Here is a 20,678-nt window from a genome sequence, read left to right on the forward strand (position 1 = left end):
TTTTGGAATGGGATCCAGCTTCTCTTGAGGCAGAGGGGTGTAATGAGCCCAGGACTGGGGGCATTGGACCAGGATCCAGATGCCCCCAGTGCTGTCAGGGCCTTGCCCCATGCCCAGTTCAGCACTGGGGCTTGTGGCTGGCCTCACTAGTGCAGACTCCATCACTCTCTTCCCTGTACTGACAGAAGCTCCCTCCCTTGGGGCTGAGGGCTCCTGCCATGCTGATGACACCCCCTCCTAGCCATGTGAGCGCTCCTCGTCGTCAGGACACACAAGTCGGGAGATGCCTATCTCAGGGAGGTTCATGCCAGCAGCCCAGCTGCTGTATGTGCCAGTTCTGGGTCCGAGTAAAGGATTCTCTGGCCTTCTTGGAGAGATAGCAAGGTCGTTAGGACTCTTGGGTTCCATTCCCTCCTCTGTTGCTGGCTGGCTGCATGTGCTGGGGCTGGGCCACGTCCTTTCTCTTGGCCTCAATTTCCCCTGGTGTCACTGAGGCTGCTGTGGATGTGGAAGGAGACAGCCCAAGACATCTCAAGCTCTCATGGGGCTGTGACCATGCACCCCCATCCAGTGCGAGGGGTAGGTTGTTGGGGTGCTGAGACTGGGTGCTCTGTAATCGCACCCTGTCTAGCCCTGACAATCTGGCTCATGACGCAGAACCACAGCATACTGGTGACCGAGTGCAGTGCCATGCCCTTCCTGCCTGTCAATGGAAGGGAATCTGGGGCTTGCTCTCCCTTGCGGCCTGTGCCCCCCACACGCCCACATCAGCTGATGGAGTTAAAAGTCAAACCAGCCTGGGATCATGACCCCCCGCAAGGGGCTGGAAAGCCATGGTCTGCATTTCTTGGGCCCAGCATAATCGTGGCAATAACATGACACCTCCAAGGGATGAGCTAGCAGGATTGGACCCTGGTGTCTGCTTTGATCTGCCAGCCAATGTGCTAGGTTGTACACTGACTGAGGTTCTCTCTGGGTCTGCAAAGCATGGTACAGCCAGCAGGAAGCAGTTACTCCATTGGGGCAAAGGAGAAGTGTCTGTGTGCGGCTTCTGGGTCCACACTGGTGGTGTGGCTGTGCACTGTTATAAGGGAGCACCCAGTGTTTTTGGGGGAGGGGGCAGTTCTTGCACTCCAATACAAGGGGGTTGTCATGGGGTGCATGCTACTCACTGCTCAACAGCACCTCCTCTTGGTCATCTGGGGAATTAGCTTGCCACTGTCCATGTCCTCTCCTGAAGTCACTCAGCCCATTGCCTCAGTCATTCACTCTGTGGCCCCTCTCACTCTGGATAGGAGCTGCAGTCAGGGCCATCCCTAGACATTTTAGTGCCCTACGCAACACCCCCCTGTGGGCGGAGGCGGGGAGCGTGTCCCCAGGCCTCTGTGGGGAGCGGGAAGCTGCACCCAAGGTCTATTGGGGGCATCAGCAGGCTTGGGGGGTAAGGGGAAACTGCCCCCCATCACGAGCCGGTGGAGTGAAGTGGGTTGGGGCCGGGTCGCACTCACGGGGTGGTGGGAAGTGGAGTGACCAGGCCCCGGCCTGCTCCTCTCTGCTCCCCTGGCTCTCAGACTTGGGGGGTACAGGAGAACTGCCCCCCAGCACTCATCGGCGGTGTGGAGTGGGCTGGAGCCGGGTCGCCCCACTTCCTGCCGCTCCGTGAGTGCAGGCTGCGCCCAACTCCTGCTGCAATCCCCCAAGACATAGCTCAGGGGAAGGGGTGGAGTGGGGGCGAGGCTGGGGGTGGAGCAGGGATGGGAAGAGGCGGGGTGGGGATGGAGCACAGGCCGGGACTTTGGAGAAGGGGTGGAGTAAAGGTGGGGCTGGGGCGGAGCAAGGGTGGGAAGAGGCAGAGCAGGGGCGGAGCAGGGGCCAGGGCTTTGGGGAAGGGGTGCAGTGGGGGCAGCTTTCCTGGCCAGCTGAGGTCACCAGGGGATCGGGCTGGCCGCTGGAGCAGCATGCAAATTTCCTGGTGCCCTACACAGCCGTGTAGTTTGTGTATGGGTAAGGACGGCTCTGGCTGCAGTGCCTCTTCTTCATGGCTCAGCCCTCCGGCCAAATCACTATCATTCTCCCCTTCTGGGGTCTTATCAAAATCTTCTTCCTCAAAGTCTCAGGCAGTCTCTATCTCCATGGTGCTGACTGCACTACTCGTGCAGTAGTTCATAGGGGATCCCAGGCCGGCCCGCTAAACCAGGTTCCAATCCTGGGACCCTCAGACCAGCAGTTCCTTCCTTCCCCTACTAGCCTGTACCAGGTAAGGGGGCCATAGAGTGGGGTGGCTCCTGCATGGATCTGTGGGTCTTGGTGTGAATAACCCATGGTGGAAGGAGAGCCACAAAGGGACCTGGCACACTGCTGGGGGGCAGCCTGGTGGAGCAGTGATTTAGGGCCCTCATGGCTCATGTGCTTTCTGTGACATCAGACCTTTGGTCATGGCCTAGCCACTATAAATGGGGGCCCACCCAAATGTCCACTCCTAGCTACACCATGGCTGTAAGTACCTACATGGGAACAGAAATTTGATAATAAAGGGCTCTTCAATCTGGCAGACAAAGGTATAATAAGATCTAGTGGTGGCTACCAGTCAAAATTAGAGAATTCAGACTAGAACTAAGGTGAAGATTTTTAACAGTGAGGGTGATTAACCATTGGAACAATATACCAAGTGTTGTGATGGATTCTTCATTACTAGAAATTTTTAAATCAAAATTGGATATTTTCCTAAAAATATGCCCTATTTCAAACAGGAATTAATACAGGGAAGTCTTCTGGCTCATATTATGCATGATGATTACAATAGTCCCTTCTGGGTTTATAATCTATGAATCGATTAAGTGGACTGCAACCCTTTTGCAAGCAGTTCACTTTATCAGATGGTAATAACATTAGAATTTAGTGGGCAGCCTGCCTGATAGCCATAAGGGAAAAAAGTTGTCTATTATCATGTACATCCTATATTATTTTGGAGTAGGCTGATGTGCTCACCTTCTCTCTCTCTGAAGAGTCTAGTTCAACAGTGCAGGTAAATGGGTGTTATTCTTTCAGCTGGTGGTCTTTGTTCAGCAAGGTTGCCTTGAAGCTTCTGGCCCCCTACACAAGATTAGAGAATAACACTTCTTATGGAGTCAGAGATGGCAGAATTTTTTTAAATAATCATAGGATTTTCCATCTCAGGTCAGACCACTGTCCAGTCTAATTTAGTCCTGAAGAATTGTGTTCACCCTCTTGCCTAGGGCATATACGGGTTATGCTGGACAATATGTGAATATCATTATTTCCCTTTTCCATTATCATTGCTACCACCACCATAGTAAAAATAGGGGAGGAGAGGCTGATTTAGTCTGACATCCTGCCTCTAGCACTAGCCAGTATTGGATGCCTCTCCTTTATGGCAAAGGTTTTCACTTACAGAGACCTTATAAACATCACATGAAAAGGATTTCAAGTGAGGAAAGATATTTTCTTCCTTGCCTGCTTCTCTTGACAGGCAGGGATGTAAGCAGCAAAGCCACATGTCCTGATTTCTGCCTCCTTCAAGTTAGAAAGAGAGGCAGAAGCACAGTTATTTAAAAGTTATGCGCAGAGATGTTACTGTTGGCATTTTTTTGTAGGACACAAACAAGCCTCCAGTGTACTGGCACCTCTGGGCCTTTGCCCCTTAGATCCCCAAGCAGTCAGTTGTTTCCAGAGCACCTGTTATAATGGGATGTTATAAGGAACCTATTACACATCTCCATTTACTTCCTGAATTCAGGATGGACTAGAAACAGAAACACTGGGATTGCTTCCTACTAGGTATTAACATAAAGTCTAGCACAATCAGATCCTGATCTCAACTGGGGCTTCCAGGTACTACCAGAATACAAATAATAACAATAACAGAAAAATGCATGGTTCAGTGGTCTGAGAATAGGACTGAATACAAGGAATGTCTGGCTAATCCTAATCCTGGTTCATATAGTTCCTCCAGTTGTGGCCTTGGGTAAATCACTTAACCTCTGCATTTCATTTCTGTACCTCTAATCTGCCTGTTGCCAAAATATCTAGGACTGGTTCTGGGAATTCCTGTCTATTTGAAAAGAGTTTGTGAGGGTTAGTTAATGTTTGCAAGGTGCTTTGAAGATGTAAAATGTAATCATCTGGGGATTCCTGACTGGGGTGAAATCTTAGCCTCATTGACTTTAGAGGGGTCAAGATGCTACCTCAGGACTTTGTAACAACTAGAGAGTGTCCCTCCTGAATACCCATCCTGGTTTACACTTGCTCCAGTGCATGCTGGGACAGGACTTTGGGAGTTCAGGAAGCACTGATGGAGACCAATGCCATACAAATAGGATTAACAATACTCCTAACTACAAACCAATGCGATCAAATTTTAAAATTAGGAATTCCCAGTAGTCTGGGACACAACACTGGACACTGCCATTTAAGTGTTCAATACTACATTAAATAATAATTTTAAATAACAGCTAGAGTAATTTTGAGAATACATTTGGTCTTATACATAATTAAGTGGATTTTTGAAAGAAGAGTTATCCTCAAGAGTAGGAAATGTTGGGAATCACTCAAAAACACCTCTTCAGACGATATTCCCTGCCCTATGTCAAGACTGAAGATGCCCAGATAAGAACCCAAAACTTGATTATCACTCTGGAACTTCAAGGCATTTTGAGCATCACCCACGTCTAGCCATTGCATCCTACATTCTGCATGTCGTTGCATTTACTGTAAGGCAGTGGTTCTCAAACTTTTGTACTGGTGACCCCTTTCACATAGGTAGCCTCTGAGTGAACCCCCCCCTTATAAATTAAAAACACTTTTAAATATATTTAACACCATTATAAATGCTGGATGCAAAGGGGGTTTTGGGGTGGAGGCTGACAGCTCGCAACCCCCCATGTAATAACTTTGCGATCCCCTGAAGGGTCCTGATCCCCAGCTTGAAAACCCCTGCTGTAAGGGGACAGCATGCTGCAAAAAGCTATGTTGAAATACTTGCACAGATGGATGCAAACATAAAACTTCCTTTCCTCTCAGCGCACAATCTCCTCTCTTCCCACTCACAACAGTTCTCTTATTCTGCCAAAGAAACAAGTCAAGCAAAGTGAAATGACTATGGCACAGTCTGTGTTAGCTACAGTTGCCGCCTACAGCAGCCTAGTGAATTAACAACAGCCATTTCAGATGAAGGGTAAGAAAACCTGAGTGTACTGCTTTTTTGTGACAATTTTAGGAGAGTGCACAGTTTCCTGGGAAGAAATGAAGAAAAGCAGAAATTAATGCAAATGCTTATGTCAGCATCTGCATTGCACATCACACTCAAAGGGTATTTCGCTGTTTAGGTAGGGCCTGTCTTTGGAAGTGAAACTTTTTATACTGATCAATCAGGGAAGGGTTATAAATAAGTAAATTGGGTCTATTGGAGATCAATCTTGTAGGGTCTGAAACATACACAAGACAATGGACTTTTTTTCTTTCAGAAATAAGCTGCTCCTATCATGGGAATAGTCTTTAGGGCTTGTCTACATTTACCATGGATTGATGCTGCGGCAATTGATCCACCGGTGGTCCATTTAGCGGGTCTAGCGAAGACTCGCTAAATTGACCACTGATCACTCTCCCAACTCCACCCGAATGAGAAGCATAAGGTAAGTTGACGTGAGAGTTTCTCCCATCAACCCAGCATGGTGTAGACACCACAATAAGTCGACCTAAGCTATGTCGACTCCAGCTACATTACTAACATAGCTGGAGTTGTCTAACTTAGGTCGACTTAATCCCGTAGTGTAGACCTGCCCATAATGTTAGCTGGGACTGCAGTTAAGAATTAAATCTGAAGAAAAATGTGAGTTTTGCTACAAGCCAAACAAATATCTTTTAACTGCACTATATAAGGCACCAAAAAAGATTTGGAGAGGTGATGAACATAACTAATCCACGTTGTCTAACTGAAATTTCTTTAGTCATCTGATACAGCAGGATTATAGATCTGACATATGACAAGATCAGGCATCAGTGGGACTACTCACCTAACTAAAGACAGCAGGACCAGACCCTTTGATCTGGGAATTGCTGTATATGTCATACATGCTTAGCAATAAATTATATAATTAAATCTTCACTTTTCCCTGGTACTTTCAGCATTAGCTTCACCACTCTTGGTTCATATTTTCAAGTTCCTGAATAAAACACACAGGGCATCTTTGCATCTTCATAACATTTTAAAATAAAGTTCCTACACTTTTTTTCAAGAGATCTATTGTTTTTATTTGTTTAACCTAGTTATAAGCCAAGGGCTGAAATAAATCTTGGCTCCTCTGAATACAGTGGCAAAAGTCCCAGAACTTTATAAATCTTGACATCTGAGAAGTTTCTAAAAAACCAGGATCATTTTCATCATCCCATCACATGGCTGTAAGAATGGTCTGTTGATCAGAGAATCATAGAAGTTATGGAAAAGACTCATTGTTGGCTCACCTAGTCCATCCACCCTCAAGCAATGTAGGATTGCTCTCCATAGCATATTCTCCACTGATTTGTCTCATCTAGTTTATCATGTGACCAGGCTAGTGGTCTGTTCATCATGCAGTTAAGCTGGTGGTTTTCTCAACACTGAAGAGAAGTTCAGGGATTAATGTAAGCCCTGAGTGAAATGAAAATTCCTTTAGCCTTGGCTCATGCATTGTAAAACTCCCACTTAAATCCATCTCATTTCAAGTTCTATTTTGTTAAAGAATTAAAAACAAAACAAAATCTGTCTTAGGCTGGAAAGTTTTACATTCCACTGCATATGAGGGATGGCAACGTGCACCTTGTGGGCCAAATACAGCCCACACAGAGTTCCACAATGTGGCAGTTTTAATCTTCAGTACAAAGGAGAAGCCCACAGAGGTTATAGATCTGAGCATGCAGTGTTCCATCTTGCTCTGAGCAGAAACAGGGCATTGCATGATGGGCCCTGCAGTTAATGAGTACACTTGCAATCTACTACATCTTATTGCACTCAGACAACCAAGTATTGCCACTGATTTCAGTGGGAGCAGGACTGAACCCTAGGTGTGAACCGCAGATAGCTAGCAAGTAACTAAAAGGGATCTTAGTTGCACTAAATTTGCTACCCTTCAGCCCACTGATTCTTCTTATGTGCTCCATATTTATAAAGCCTTACCATGCCAGAACCTCTTTGTTGGTGCACCAGCTTCATCCATGACATCGGTACAGATGTTCACATAGTATTTGTGAGTTTATTGCCACTGTAGAACCAAAAGGGATGGATACAAGATTGTAATTTTGTAGGGTCTAAAATATTACATATTGTAATTTTCATTAAATGTATGGGAATAAAAAATGTAAGTTGTAGTCTTACAGTATTTTAGTTCCTGGATGGTGGAAGTAGTGTGGGAAGAAAAAATGGTGTGTTATATTGTCCTTATAACTGGTTCCTTGAAGCATTAAAATACCTCATGAAAATTATAAACACAAATGCAGATTTATTCAGCTTTATTTGGGTTGTTGTGGAATCCAAAGTATCAGCCCTACCGTAAAGGTATGTAAACAGATATAGCCCAGAGATTACTAGAGATCAGAAAATTTCATCTGGAACTGTAAATTAAATATTATTTCAGAGGTAGCTTGGAAGATACTAGAAATGACCCCCACGCTGCAAAATTTGGATCTAGATGTAAATTTCCTCAGTGTTTGAAGATGGTCCAGATTCTCAGTTTTGGCCTATCTGTGTAGAAAATACCTGACATTATGTCAAAAGGGATAAGCAGTTAGACAATTCCTGTGCTGCAGAAGAAGTGTTTTTCACCACTATCATAGAATCATAGAAATGCAGGGCTGGAAGGGAGGAGGCCATCTAGTCCATCCCTCTGTGCTGAGGTAGGACAAAGTATATCTAGACTATCCCTGACAGGTGTTTGTCTAATCTTTTATTAAAAACCTCAAATGACAGGGATTACAAACCTCCTTAGGTCACCTGTTCCAGTGCTTAACTATCCTTAGGCTTGGTAGAATTTGATTTTTTTTTTTTTGGTAATTTCAACAGATATCAATATTTATTTTTATTTTTAAACAATTTAAATAGTCATGGTTTCACAGGAGGGGCAAAAGGGGGATGCTGGTGCAGCTATGGGGCCAGTGAAAGTGGGGTTTTCAGGGGGCTCCCTGTGCAGCTGAGGGGCCCAGTTTACCATATCCCTGCAGATGCTCGGTACAGGGGAGGCTGAGCCCTCCAGGGAAGCGGAGACCCTGTTTGATTACTACTGAAGGATTTTTTTTCATTGATTCATCTATCTGTGTGTGTGAAATTGATGTTTAAAGATGATTAACGGTACAAATCAAATCCTACCAAGCCTAAACTATCCTTATAGTTAGAAAGTTTTTCCTAATATCAAACTTAAATCTCCTTTGCTACAAACTAAGCTGATTCTTCTTGTCCTACCCTTAGTGGACTTAGCAACAATTGATTACCACCAACCTTTTACATATTTGAAGACTTATGTTCCACCTCAGCCATCTCTTGTTTTGACTAAACAGGGCCAGTTCTTTCAACCTTTCTTCATAGGTCATGTTGTCTAAACCTCTTATCATTTTTGTTGCTTTTCCTTGGTCTCTCTCCAATTGCTTTATTTCTTTCTTAAAGTTTGGTGGCTAAAACTGAACATAGTACCCCAATTGAGGCCTCACCAGTGCCGAGTAGAGTGGAAAATTACCTGCCATATCTTACATACAACACTCCTGCTAATACCAAACAGAATGACATTTGTCTTTTTCTGAGCAGCAATGCACAGTTGACATTCAATTTGTGATGCACTACAACCCCCAGATCTTTTTCTGCAGTACTGCCGCCTAGCTAGTTATTTACCATTTTGTATTTGTGCATTTTAATTTTCCTTCCTACATGTAGCACTTGGCACTTGTCTTCATTGAATTTTATCATATTTATTTTGGACCAATTCTCCAATTTATCAAGATCATCTTGAATTCTAATCCTGTCCTCTAAAGTGCTTGCAACCTCTCCCAGCCTGGTGTTATCCACAGATTTTATAAGCATACTCTCCTCTCCATCAACCAAGCCATTAATGAAAATATGGAACAGTACCAGGCCCAAGACAAACCCCTGCAGGTCCCCACTTGATATGTCCTTTCAGCTTGACAGTGAACCATTGGTAACTACTTTTTGAGTAGGGTCTTTCAAGCAGTTGCATATCCACCTCATAGTAATTTCATCTAGACCGTATTTCCCTAGTTTAGGGAATGTCATGTGTCCCTTAGGAGAATGTCATGTGTGACAGTGTCGAAAACCTTAATAAAGTTCAGTTGTATCACATCTACTGCTTCCTCCATCCACTATTGTAGTTACTCTGTAAAAGAAGGAAATTATATTAGTTTGCCATGATTGGTTATTGACAAATCCATGTTAGCTATTACTTATCTTCCAGGTTTGATTGATTGTTTAATAATTTGTTCCAGTATCTTTCCAACTTAGGCTGAGTGGTCTGTAACTCCCAAGGCATTCTTTCTCCCCTTTTGGATGACCCTGTTTAGGACCATGTCTGCCTTTCATGAGTTATCAAAAATAATCGCTAACGGCTCAGAGTGCTTCAGCTAGTTCATGTATACTCTAGGGTGAATTTCATCAGGCCCTGCCAACTTAAGACCATCTAACTTATCTAAGTATTCTTTAATTTGTTCTTTCCTTGTTTTGATGTGAGATCCTTCTCCCTTGTTAATATTAATTGTGCTAAGCATATGGTCACCATTAACTTTTTTTTTTTTTTTTAGCAAAGCTGAGCACTTCACTTCAGCATCTTCTATATGATCTGTTATTAGCTCTCCTTCCCTCATTAAGTAAGGGGCCTACTCTTTTCCCCATTATTCTCTTAGTCCTAATGTATTTATAGAACCTATTCTTTTCCTTGCTAGTTGTAAGTCATTTTTTTGCCTTTAGCCTTTCTGATTTCGTCCTTACCGGCTTGTGCTATTCGTTTATACCCATTCTTAGCAATTGTCATTGTTTCCACTTTTTTAAAATTTATTTGCAGGTCTGTAAAGAGCTCTTGACGCAGCCATATTGATGATCTCTTACCATTCTTTCCTTTGCATGGGGCTAGTTAGAGAAGATGTATAGAAGAGGAGGAGAAAGGGTTGCCCAGCACAATCCACACAGATGTAGCTGGAAGATAGAATTTTCCGCTGTTTTATTTGTATGACAAGTTCCACCACTAACTGACTTTTGATAGACAAATTAACTCTTGAAAATTGAGGCTCAGAGTTCTGATTCCAAAACAGATCAGTTACCCAAAAAGAGATCTGAAAAATAGGCAGGGCTAGCTCTTGAACAACCTTGGCCCCAGTACAATGGTATCTGGGTGCCAACTGAAGCTCTAATACAAAACTGTGGCTTCAGTAATTTGTAAGGAGTGTAGCTCCAGGTCCTTTAAACTTTTAAATTCCACAATGAATCACATAGCACCTAATAATGGAGCCCTTACATGTAAGACTCAGTAGGACTTCTCTTGAGGAAGGCAGTGGTGCCAATTACGGACACTGGATCTGGGTTCTACTCCCAGCTCTGCCACTGACTCACTATGTGATTTTGGGCAAGTCCTTTAATCTGGGTGCCTCATTTACCCTATCTATAAAAACTGACATAATGATGGTTACCTTTGTAAAATGCTTTCATGTTTATGGATGAAGTGTGCATAAGTCCTTAGTATTATTATTCACGTGAGGGCTCTTCATCTCTGTAAACTGGCTGCTACTCTACTCTAGCATTTTTCTGAGCAATCTAAAACTGAGAAGGAACCCCTCCAAGGTACAAGGTGATGGTCAGGAATTGTCTATCCGTAGGATGATTTAATACCAAAGCAAGAGGTGAGACAATCTTGCTGCCCCTTGCCCTGAGCCAGACAGCATCAGGCTTTCAGCATAGCAAAACACAGAGTATATCCCACCCTTACGCAAACTGGCAAAACAAATCTTTATTTGCAGGAAACTTAGGCTAGTGACCCAATGGAGACCAGCCCCTGCTAATCTGCCTGCTATTGCCTCAAACCTCTCAAAATTCCCAAGGGCCTACTGGTCCCTTAAAGTGGAAAATGTTCTGATTATTTCCTCACAAATATCCAGCTCATAAACACAAGAGAGACACTGAAGGGAACAGTTATGCAACGAGGCCTTATGGAAGAGAAAAAGTGCTCAAGGCAAATTGGCCATTTACATCATGTATTTTCATGCTCTGTAATATCTTGCTGCAAGATTTTCACATTTCTGTTGCGACTAGAGATGGGTGAATAGGCTTGGATGAAATAAATAAAATACCCTGCGTGAACCTTCACCCCACACTTAATTTGAATGATTTACTTTTAAAGCTCATACACATTTGGTGATTTCTGCATTTTTAAAAAATCATGTGCCCCCAATATCATGGTTTCAAGTGGCAAAATTGGGTTTGATTTCAAATTTCCCCAAAATGCAGGATCTCTCTGATCAGGTAAGTGTGTGGGTGGGAGGGAGGGTTGGCCTCATCTCCAACTAGAAGCAGAAGCAGCAAGAAAGCTATTTCTGTAGTATCAATGGCTCTCACAAGGAAGCCAGATTTCCCAGCTGGAGGCTCAGAGAGGCTTCCAAAAATCTGGATATTCTTTGGAACTGAAATGTCACAGCTTCAGAGGTTCAGCTATCATTAACTGTAACCAGAAAAAATAAAGTGTTAAAAGGATAAAGTGTGAACGAGATATGACGGTTGCTTCCACAGAGAACCTGTGGAACAGTACAGTCAACCTGTGGAACTCCTTGCCAGAGGATGTTGTGATGGCCCAGACCATAAGAAGATTCAAAAAAGAACTTGATAAATTCATGGATGATAGGTCCATCAATGGCTATTAGCCAGGATAGGCAGGGATGGTGTCCCTAGCCTCTGATTGCCAGAAGCTGGGAATGAGTGACAGTGGATGGATCACTTGATGATTACCTGTTCTGTTCATTCCCTCTGGGGCACCTGGCACTGGCCACTGTTGGAAGACAGGATACTGGGCTAGATGGACCTTTGGTCTGACCCAGTAGGGCCATTCCTATGAAGGGCTACTTTAAGCACAAGCCAAGCAATCTGAGAACTGGTTCAGTGCATGTTCTGCAACTCAGGAGCTTGTCACATCTCCCTTTGGAGCAGCTAAAAGAAAGTTGACACCTTTCACTCCCTCATCTTCTCTTTCAGTATCAGAAAAGGACTGGGGAGGCAATCTACTGGCTGATCTCTTCTTTAGCAACAGGATCCGAGAAGAAGGCAGTTTGTTACATAATTCCTTCCCTTCCCCACTGTGGGAGACTGGAGCCCTGCTTTTGCTTGTGGCCCCATGAACGTCACACCAGCCTCATGCATCGCATTTCGGTGCGTAAGCATTATGTTCAGATTGAGAAAGCAGCTGTCTCTTACGTATATAGTTTATATAGAGCTTCAGAGATTTGCTTAATGTGATAGATCTAGGCTGCCCATGATTCCCACTCCATCAGACATCACTTCTTTGAAATCAGTGTAGTGTCCATAGAAACTTTATCACTATGCAGATGTTTGTCAAGTGCTTACTGATGCTTATGATTGCTCTCCCTCCTTGGCTGCTTATGAGTCAGAAGAGTGAGAAGCACAAATGAATGACTATATCAGCTGCAATCAGAGTATGCTGCAGCTGACAACACTCTTACTAGCCTTTGGCTACAACAGAAAGAGCCAGAGAGATTAGTTCAATGTTTTTCTTTACTTTCTTAAAAGTTCTTCTGTGTTAATCAGACAAAAGAATCACTAGTATTGAATAAGGTGAAGGATTTGCCTCCTTTTCAAATAGGAATTAGAGATTACAAGATGCTGCCTTATATTAAAGGACACGGCAGCAGGGTCCAGTGGATAAAGCACTGGATCAGGAATCAGCAGATCTTTGCTTTCTACATTGACTCTGACCTATGGCAAGTCACTTCATCTCTTTGTGCTGCAGTTAACCAGCGTAGAAAGAGAACAACTACTATGTGGGTGAAACAAGACAATCACTGTCCTCTCGAATGAACTCGCATAGAAAATTATAGAAGACATAACCACCATATCACCTGTAGGTGTATGCTTTTCATACAGCGATCACTCTCTATCTGAGCTCTCATTCCCATCCTCAAAGGAGACCTACACAACATCTTCCAAAGATGAGCTTGGAAGCTTAAACTCATAACTTGGCTAGATGCTAGTATGCCAAAGTCAGCCTGGGCAGCTATAAGAGGGTGGTGGAAGGCATATACATTAGCACCAGAATGATAAAGGCCTTTTTCCCCATAAGCCGAGAAGGGGTTACCTCAGGCCAATTCAGGACTCCTGAGTCCAATTAAGGGCTGCCTGAGACCTTTAAAAACTCTTCCTCTGGTGAGAGAAGGGGATAGCGAGACAAGCTGCTGTGGGGCTAGTAGGAATAAGGAAGAAAGGTTGCTCCAGGATGGAGGGCTGCTCTCTTCCTTACAGGGGAAGCTACAAAACAGACTGTCTGCCGTGGGAAGGGCTGGCACCCCAGAGCCAATAACAAGGCCATCCACCCTCAGAGTGAGGGGAAGAAAAGGTATTTTCCCTTGTCTTCAGTTTGAATTGGTTTCTTTTTGTTTTTGTGTGTGTGTTTTTTTTTTTTGGCAGGGGGCATTCCATCAAGCCCACCACAGGCTTCTCTAGAGAATACCGGGAAATAAACTGCCAAGTGGGAGAGTAAACACCCTCCAGAGTGGGTGGAGGTTACTTACCCTAGGCGCTCACTGCCAGAGGGGGAAGCACTGAGCCTGCTGAGGCAGAGGCGGTGCCTTGCCACACTGGATACTAAAAATCATGGACTGAATGAAGTCACAGGATTTATGTCTTATTACAACAATCTATAATCCACTTACCCCTGCCCTCCCAACCTACCCCTCCCCCCCACACTTCCCCCTCCTACAACTGGAGAGGTGTTTTTGGACTACTTCACCTTGAATGGTCCCTTGAAATATATAAGCTCGAAAGTTTGTCTCTCTCACCAGCAGCAGTTGATCCAATAAAATATTACCTCACCCACATTTTCACACATGAAAGAAAAGGACACAATGGTTTTCATTTAAGCTTACAGATGTGGTTTGGGGACTGAAGCCAGGACAAGTAATTGCTACAAATCTTTCCATTTGACTATAAGGAGAATTTCCATTTACCAGTACCAGTATTAAGTCATTTAGCATATATGTAGAGCAGCCATTAGAAAGCAACATAACACTTGAGCAGGTTTGAATTGCACCAGCAGAGGGCAATAGTGATCTATGGCTACTTTAACTAGTATATTATAAGGACCCTGTTAAGAACTGTTTAATTTTAATATAGTGTCTTCTGTTGGTTTGCACGAGAACTTCCTCTCTTGCCTTAATTAAGCAGGCAACTAAAATTTAGCCTGGAGGAATGTATCATAAACATATCTAATTTAAGACAAATCAGATTAGCTTCCATACTTGTTAACACTTCAGTTCTTCCCCAGATTTCTGCTAATCAGAAGCATGCAACATCTATACACCTGGAAGAGGTAGCAATTTTACTTTAAAGTCCTGGAAGTGGACAATCTAGAACATAGCAAATCATTTCACAGACTTTCTGACGGCAAGGGCCACAGTCTGAGATGGAAGCCACAGGAATTATTTGAGGCAAAAAAATTAAACCATGTTCCTTTAATTGTGACTAACCTGTGTCACTGCTATGTAAAGAAAAGAAAAACAAACTGTCAACTTTTATGATGTTAGGAAGAAACATGATTATAGCAATTAATTGTTAAGGATGAATATGACAAAGTCAGAGTCACCTGATGCAGAGATGAATTAAAGTACACCCTTTCCCTGGTTCAAGTTTCTTCCCTACAATCATAATTTGAAGGTCTAGAGGAAGACTGGGTACACAGCTACAGTTAGGCTGATGCTCAGAATTACGAGTCTTTTAAATTAAGAGTTTATAAAGGAGAGAATCTCAGTTTCATCAAACAACTGTTTTTATCAAGGTTCTCTGTAATTTACATAGAGTGCATTGGGGAAGCCAATAAGTGATTCATGACAAAATTTTAGACAAGCATTTTGTGTTGAGCGATACACTCACAAACACATTTGGCGTAATGACTTGTGTGGCATTTGTGGGGATTTTGTTGCCCAAAGAAGTTCATAAAATGAAATTAGAGCAAAGGAAAATTTAAAATTGCAAGGAAAGTGTCTCAGTTGTGAGGTCTGTTAGACAGTGAATGATGGAGGATCCCTTAATGCATCAGCACCCTTGACAGCTATAGGATTTTGCACCCACCCAATCCCAAATTAGAGATCCTCCACCGAGAGAACACCTCCTCCACCCCTTCAATTGAGCAGTGGGGTGTTATGACAAAGGTGCACCAGCTGGAGAGAAATGGCTTGCTACTGGGAGATCAAGACAGACCAGGGCTGCCATAGAGTCCCTTTAAATGAGGAGCCATGTGCTGCCACTGGCTAAGTCTGTGACTACAATCAGTCCATAAATAATATTCGCAAGGAAGTGGTGAAGCCCCATTGGTTGGGTCACTTAAAAGTGGACTAGGCAATTATTAGAGAATATATTGTAAAGAGCAATCCTGTATTGGCAGGGGGTTGGATTACATGATTCAACCGGCTATAATTTGAGGAAGTTATGCTTGTAAAGCACTCTGTTGCTAAGGTGTCAGATGAATAAAGTATAATAATAATGAACAATTAGTTTTAAAATTTAAGAAGAAACTAGAGATGCAGAATTATTATTTATATAATAGCATTAGGGCTGTACCCGGTATTAGACAAAGACGAGCTCTGTGCCCCCAAAGAGTTCACAATCTAAAATATACAATAGCATATCTACATAAAAGTTATAAGGCCAGACCCTTATCTTGCAAAAGTCAGATAAAGCTTCATTGAAGTCAGTGTTGCTATGCCAATTTACTACAGCTGAGGATCTTGCCCACTGCAAAATATTTCATATATCTCCAGAAATAATCATTTGAGGTCCAAAAATGTTAATGCTTTCTTTCTAAAGTTTAAACTATTTTAGTAATTGCAATACAAATGTGTATTATTGACTATAAAGCATTATATGCACTAAGGGTCAAATTCGCCCTTCTGATTCACACAGTAGGTTTAGATTCCACTATTCTATTATCCTCCATGCGTGGTGCAGTCAAGAGAAGTCCTGTGGATAGTAGAAGAGAATTTTGCCCCAAAGAAAGTGCTCATTTGAATAAGTGATTCCCACCAAATCTTTTCATAGGATTAGGCAGAATTTTCTGAAATACCTTATTCTGCCCCCAGAGGCAGTTAGTCATTTTCCCAAAAGGCCAGGTGATCCAAATTTTGAAAGTGGGCCGTTCTCTCGTTCAAACATATTTAGGTAGCAATGCAAAATTTACCTCAGAAGCAGGTAACTGCACCTCTTTCCTTCAATAGTTTGTTTCCCTCTCCAGGCCACATCATCTAGTCCCTTCCTTTCACCCATCTTTGTTTCCCCCCCTTCATCCTGCATAAAAATTTGGCTTATATATTATCATTTTTCATTTGAACTTTCTATTTGCCTTTCCCATTCTTTTTGTTTAGTATATAAAAAGAACATCCTCTTTAGAAACCTGGAGCACAGCATTGTGCAGCCAAGTGCTTTGCAAACTTCCCTGTTGTGGATGACATGCACATTTCTCCTTTGCTATTCTATGCCTGAGCCCCTGCATAGCTCTGCCATTGCAACACATTAACCCACCTGTACTATGTACCCTTACTATTCAAGCCAAATCTCTCCTTTGCAGGGAGTACCAATCTTGCCATAATGATAATGAGGTAACAGACTTAGCCCACCCAAACTCGCATGTAATCTAACCCAGATTTGAGGAAGGATATTTAAAAGATGAAGGCTATCCTACCCATAGCCCCTCCCCACCTTAATTATATTTCTGACAGTATAGTGTGGAAGTAGAGCCTACCTTAGATACAGAATGAGAAACTCTGGTGAACCAAAACATAGCCTATACAATCTGTCTGTAGGTAAGAGTTATCAACTGAATGTTTAATGCTGGTCCTTCCTCCTTCAAAAAGCCAGATTTGATCCAAGCCATTTCCATCGGCTCAGAAAGAAAATAAAGAACAATATGTTGACAGTAACTGGAAATAACAAGTGTTTGTCATGTTTTAAACAGAATTTGATATATGTACACTCAGAAGCTTAACCTGTTTCTAATGCTGAGCTTTAATCACACCAAGGCTGGTTCTCTACAGAACACTGAAGTCAATGGTGGTGATAGGCACAACTGGCACATGCATGCTTTCTGTGCTGCCGTTCTTCAAGCTAAGCTGTTAACCACAATTGTTTTTTAAATGGTGTACTTGTTTCACTGGTGCTATTAGCAAAGTAGCCAGTCAGGATTTCAGGAGTTTGAATCAGTCATAATGCAGGCATGGGGTGGAAGGGGACGTTGCCCCCTGCCCCGAACTGCAAACCTTGGGCAGCCATGGAATTTGCCCCCCACGCATGGTCCCATTGGCCTGACTGGAGCTGTCCCCCCAAATATAGAAGTCAAACTATGCCTATGAATGCAGGGCACATGTACTAAACTGTTTTATATTTACTCTGCCCCTGAAGTCATTTGTGCCTATGTAAATATCAAGACATATTTGGATGTCTAACTCTCCTGCTCAGCATAAGTAATTAGAATCACATTTGATGGCAGTTTTAAATTAAAAACAAATGACTAATTTGAGAAATATAGGCACAGCTCAAATATATATCACTGATAAAATCAGGCAAGGTGAATCAAGCTTAAACCTGAGGGAACAGAGCACCATCTAGTGTTTTGGGTGAGTTAAAATTCAAAGATCAGCTTCAAATTAATCTACACAGAAAAATCACAGACAAACAGTCATGGGGGAAGAAGCAGTTGTAAACCGAACACCCATCCTATGGAGAGGCCTTTTGGGGCCAATTGGCAGGAAGTGCTGCACCTGTTTTGAAACACCACATTAAATACCAGCAGCAGACAGTAATAAGGCAGAGTTGCACTGCACCAGAAGAAGCCATTAAGTGAGGAAGGTTAGATGTTTACATGTTATGAGCATTTCCTAGTCTGCTGTGCTGAATGAGGTTCACCTGCAGGAAAGGTTTGAAAACCACAGTGGAAATGGGACATATTGCCTCCACTGTAGATCAGTAGTAAAAGGAAGCTGCAGACTCTTCCATAAGAGGAGCTCTCCACAACTGCACATGGGAGCAGGGCATCCTACACCTCATCAAAGGCAATACAGGTAGTGAATAGGAGTCAGTGCAACTTGAACAGCATTAACTCATGCATGGATATGAATGTAGGTCATGGACTGCAGCTGCTCTCCTTACCTCACAACAGAGTTGACTTAGAGCAGCAGAGCTTCCAAGGCAATAATCAAACACAGCATAGACAGGGAAGCTTGCTAGAAAGTCACTGGTTCCGTTCTCCACCAACCTTGTTCTGCTCCCTTTCCCTTCAGTAGAAGAGAGCATATAAGGCTACATGAGAGGCCTAAACACAAAAGCATTATTCTTAGATTAACTATTCTTGCATGTGGAGAGGACTAGAACAATTTGCCTACCTAGCATGTTCTTTGCACCACATTCTAAAAGTTCTACGGCTGTCAACAGAAGACTCTATTTTTTAAATGGCATAATTAATGCACTGTAGTTACCTGCAGTAATTTGAACTTCGTTTCAGCTATTGTTTCCATTTCACATACTTGAAGATACACCTCTCACTGTAAATGTAGGAAAATCATACGAGAGCTCCTCATATCATGAAAAATACAGAAAAGTTAAGTTGAGATATTCCACTGAAACTATAACTGGCTTTCTGCCCAGGTTCTCTTGAAATGAGGGGAGCAGAAACATACAGAACAGATGCAACCTGGAGGTTCTTGACAATCCTTGGCATAAAAGGCAGCATTTTCTCTTTTTAGAATACAAACCCAGAAGTAGAGTCTCACACATCCGGCACTCTTATTACTCTGGCCACATAAACTAGGGGTACTGTAGATCAGAAAGGATGTTCACTTCTAGGAGAAAGCTATTCAGGACAGCAGCTTGTACTGGCAAATATTATAAACTAAAATGCTAAACATACACTATTTGAGAAACAGGCCCAGTACAGAACCAGCATCCTCAATCTAGCCCAGAGAAATTTATTGAAATGGGAAATATACCCCAATTAGGTAGCTGGCCTTTTATAACTCATAAATTTGCATAGATACCTAGCTCTCATACAGTCCTTTTCAATAGTAGATCTCAAAGCGCTTTACAAATTTGGTTGGTATCATGATTCCCATTTTACAGATGGGGATTAATGGTCTTGCAGAAACTGCTATGCACTGTGGCTTAAACAAAGCCACAATTTCAGACACAGATGCTACGACTCCCATGCGTCAGTGCTTGCTAGGTTTAAGAGTCTAAAGAAAGCAAGTTCCCTTCATTTACCAGGATCACACCTTCCAATTAGACTGCAAGACACTGGTGACTACCTATACAAATTGGACAACACAAATGGTTGATATTCAGACAACAAATCCTTTCAAAACTGATTTTGGATACTAGTTACTAGGACTATCCCAGTGTAAAGCAGAAGACTCCATGCTTTAGAAATCATGAATGGTATGTGCATACACAAGGATACATGTTAAGAAACTGAGCACAAAACAGCCACCTCTGTATGACTGATACAACAGTGCCCTGTATAAAGAGTCAGTACAAGCTGCAACCCTTGCAAATTAGAGGAAACAAAGATGCAATGCAACATAAAAAAAATTAACCTCTTCCATAAAATAACTATAAGTGCATTTAATTCCACAATAAGTTGTAACTTGTAAATACGATGCATGTTGAAGGTTATTTTTATATACCAAAAATTGATGACAAATCAATAATCCAAAAGATAAACCATATTTATTTAAAAAAAAATTCAGAACTCAGCAATTGCCAAGATTGCAAAACTGAATAGATTAATTTACTGATTTGACGGACACCTGTATTATAGCATTTAAATTTACTCTTTGAAAACTAAACTGTCTCACACCATTGTCTTTTGTCATTTTTGAGGGTTATTTTCAAAGATCCACATGCCAAGGAGGTACAAAAAAACAAAAACAAAACACAAACCAACAATATCATATAAAAATATGCAGAGTTTTACACAGAAGCGTGAGCTGAACAGGAGCCTTATCTCAAAGCGAGCAGCTTCCAACCAGGGCAAATCCTTTGTGGTTTCAGCCAACCCTCAGTGGGGGAGCTACAAGCACAACGCCGTCACCTCTGACAAAAAGCATTGGAATATTCCTCTTGGTAGACTAAGTGGAAGGAAAGGAAAACGTAATTTACACAACGCATCTGAGAAATGTAACCAGCTTTAAATTCATGCTCAAAGAAAGAGATATCAAAGGTTCATAAAAAGCAAGTTTTGAGGAACTACAACTTAGAGTCTTATCCACACACTGAAAAGAGCAATACAGTTAGCAGGCAGGTTTGCTGTAGCTTTTACTTTGATAACAATTTGCCTGAAGTTGCTTTAAATCAAGTCCTGCTCAAATCTAGCTAGCAAAAATCAATTTTCATCTGTCAATTTTAAGTTTTTTAGATAAAACATTTAATTTAG

At 42.5% G+C, this 20,678-nt stretch overlaps 1 protein-coding gene across 5 annotated transcripts in view; it reads right to left on the reverse strand.

Annotated features, from left to right (window-relative positions):
* The window catches only part of LSM3 (LSM3 homolog, U6 small nuclear RNA and mRNA degradation associated), a 46,837-nt gene that overhangs the window by 21,589 nt on the left and 4,570 nt on the right, over window positions 1-20,678 (reverse strand). The window contains exons 1-3 of one of the 5 annotated variants that reach the window (XM_073351306.1): window positions 13,995-18,268; window positions 7,172-10,183; window positions 2,989-3,093 (exon numbers count right to left, since the gene is read on the reverse strand). Coding sequence is in view for 1 of the 5 variants with exons in the window: in XM_073351307.1 (XP_073207408.1) it covers window positions 20,293-20,373 (81 nt within the window). In the remaining 4 variants the exon portion in view is untranslated. Of the gene's footprint in view, window positions 1-2,988; window positions 3,094-6,480; window positions 6,647-7,171; window positions 13,915-13,994; window positions 18,269-18,400; window positions 20,374-20,678 lie in introns of those variants that run through there. The other 4 variants (XM_073351305.1, XM_073351303.1, XM_073351302.1 and 1 more) reach the window with 4 other exon arrangements.

This window comes from Lepidochelys kempii, chromosome 7 (assembly GCF_965140265.1).
Source record: "Lepidochelys kempii isolate rLepKem1 chromosome 7, rLepKem1.hap2, whole genome shotgun sequence".
Classification (NCBI taxonomy): Eukaryota; Metazoa; Chordata; order Testudines; family Cheloniidae; genus Lepidochelys; species Lepidochelys kempii.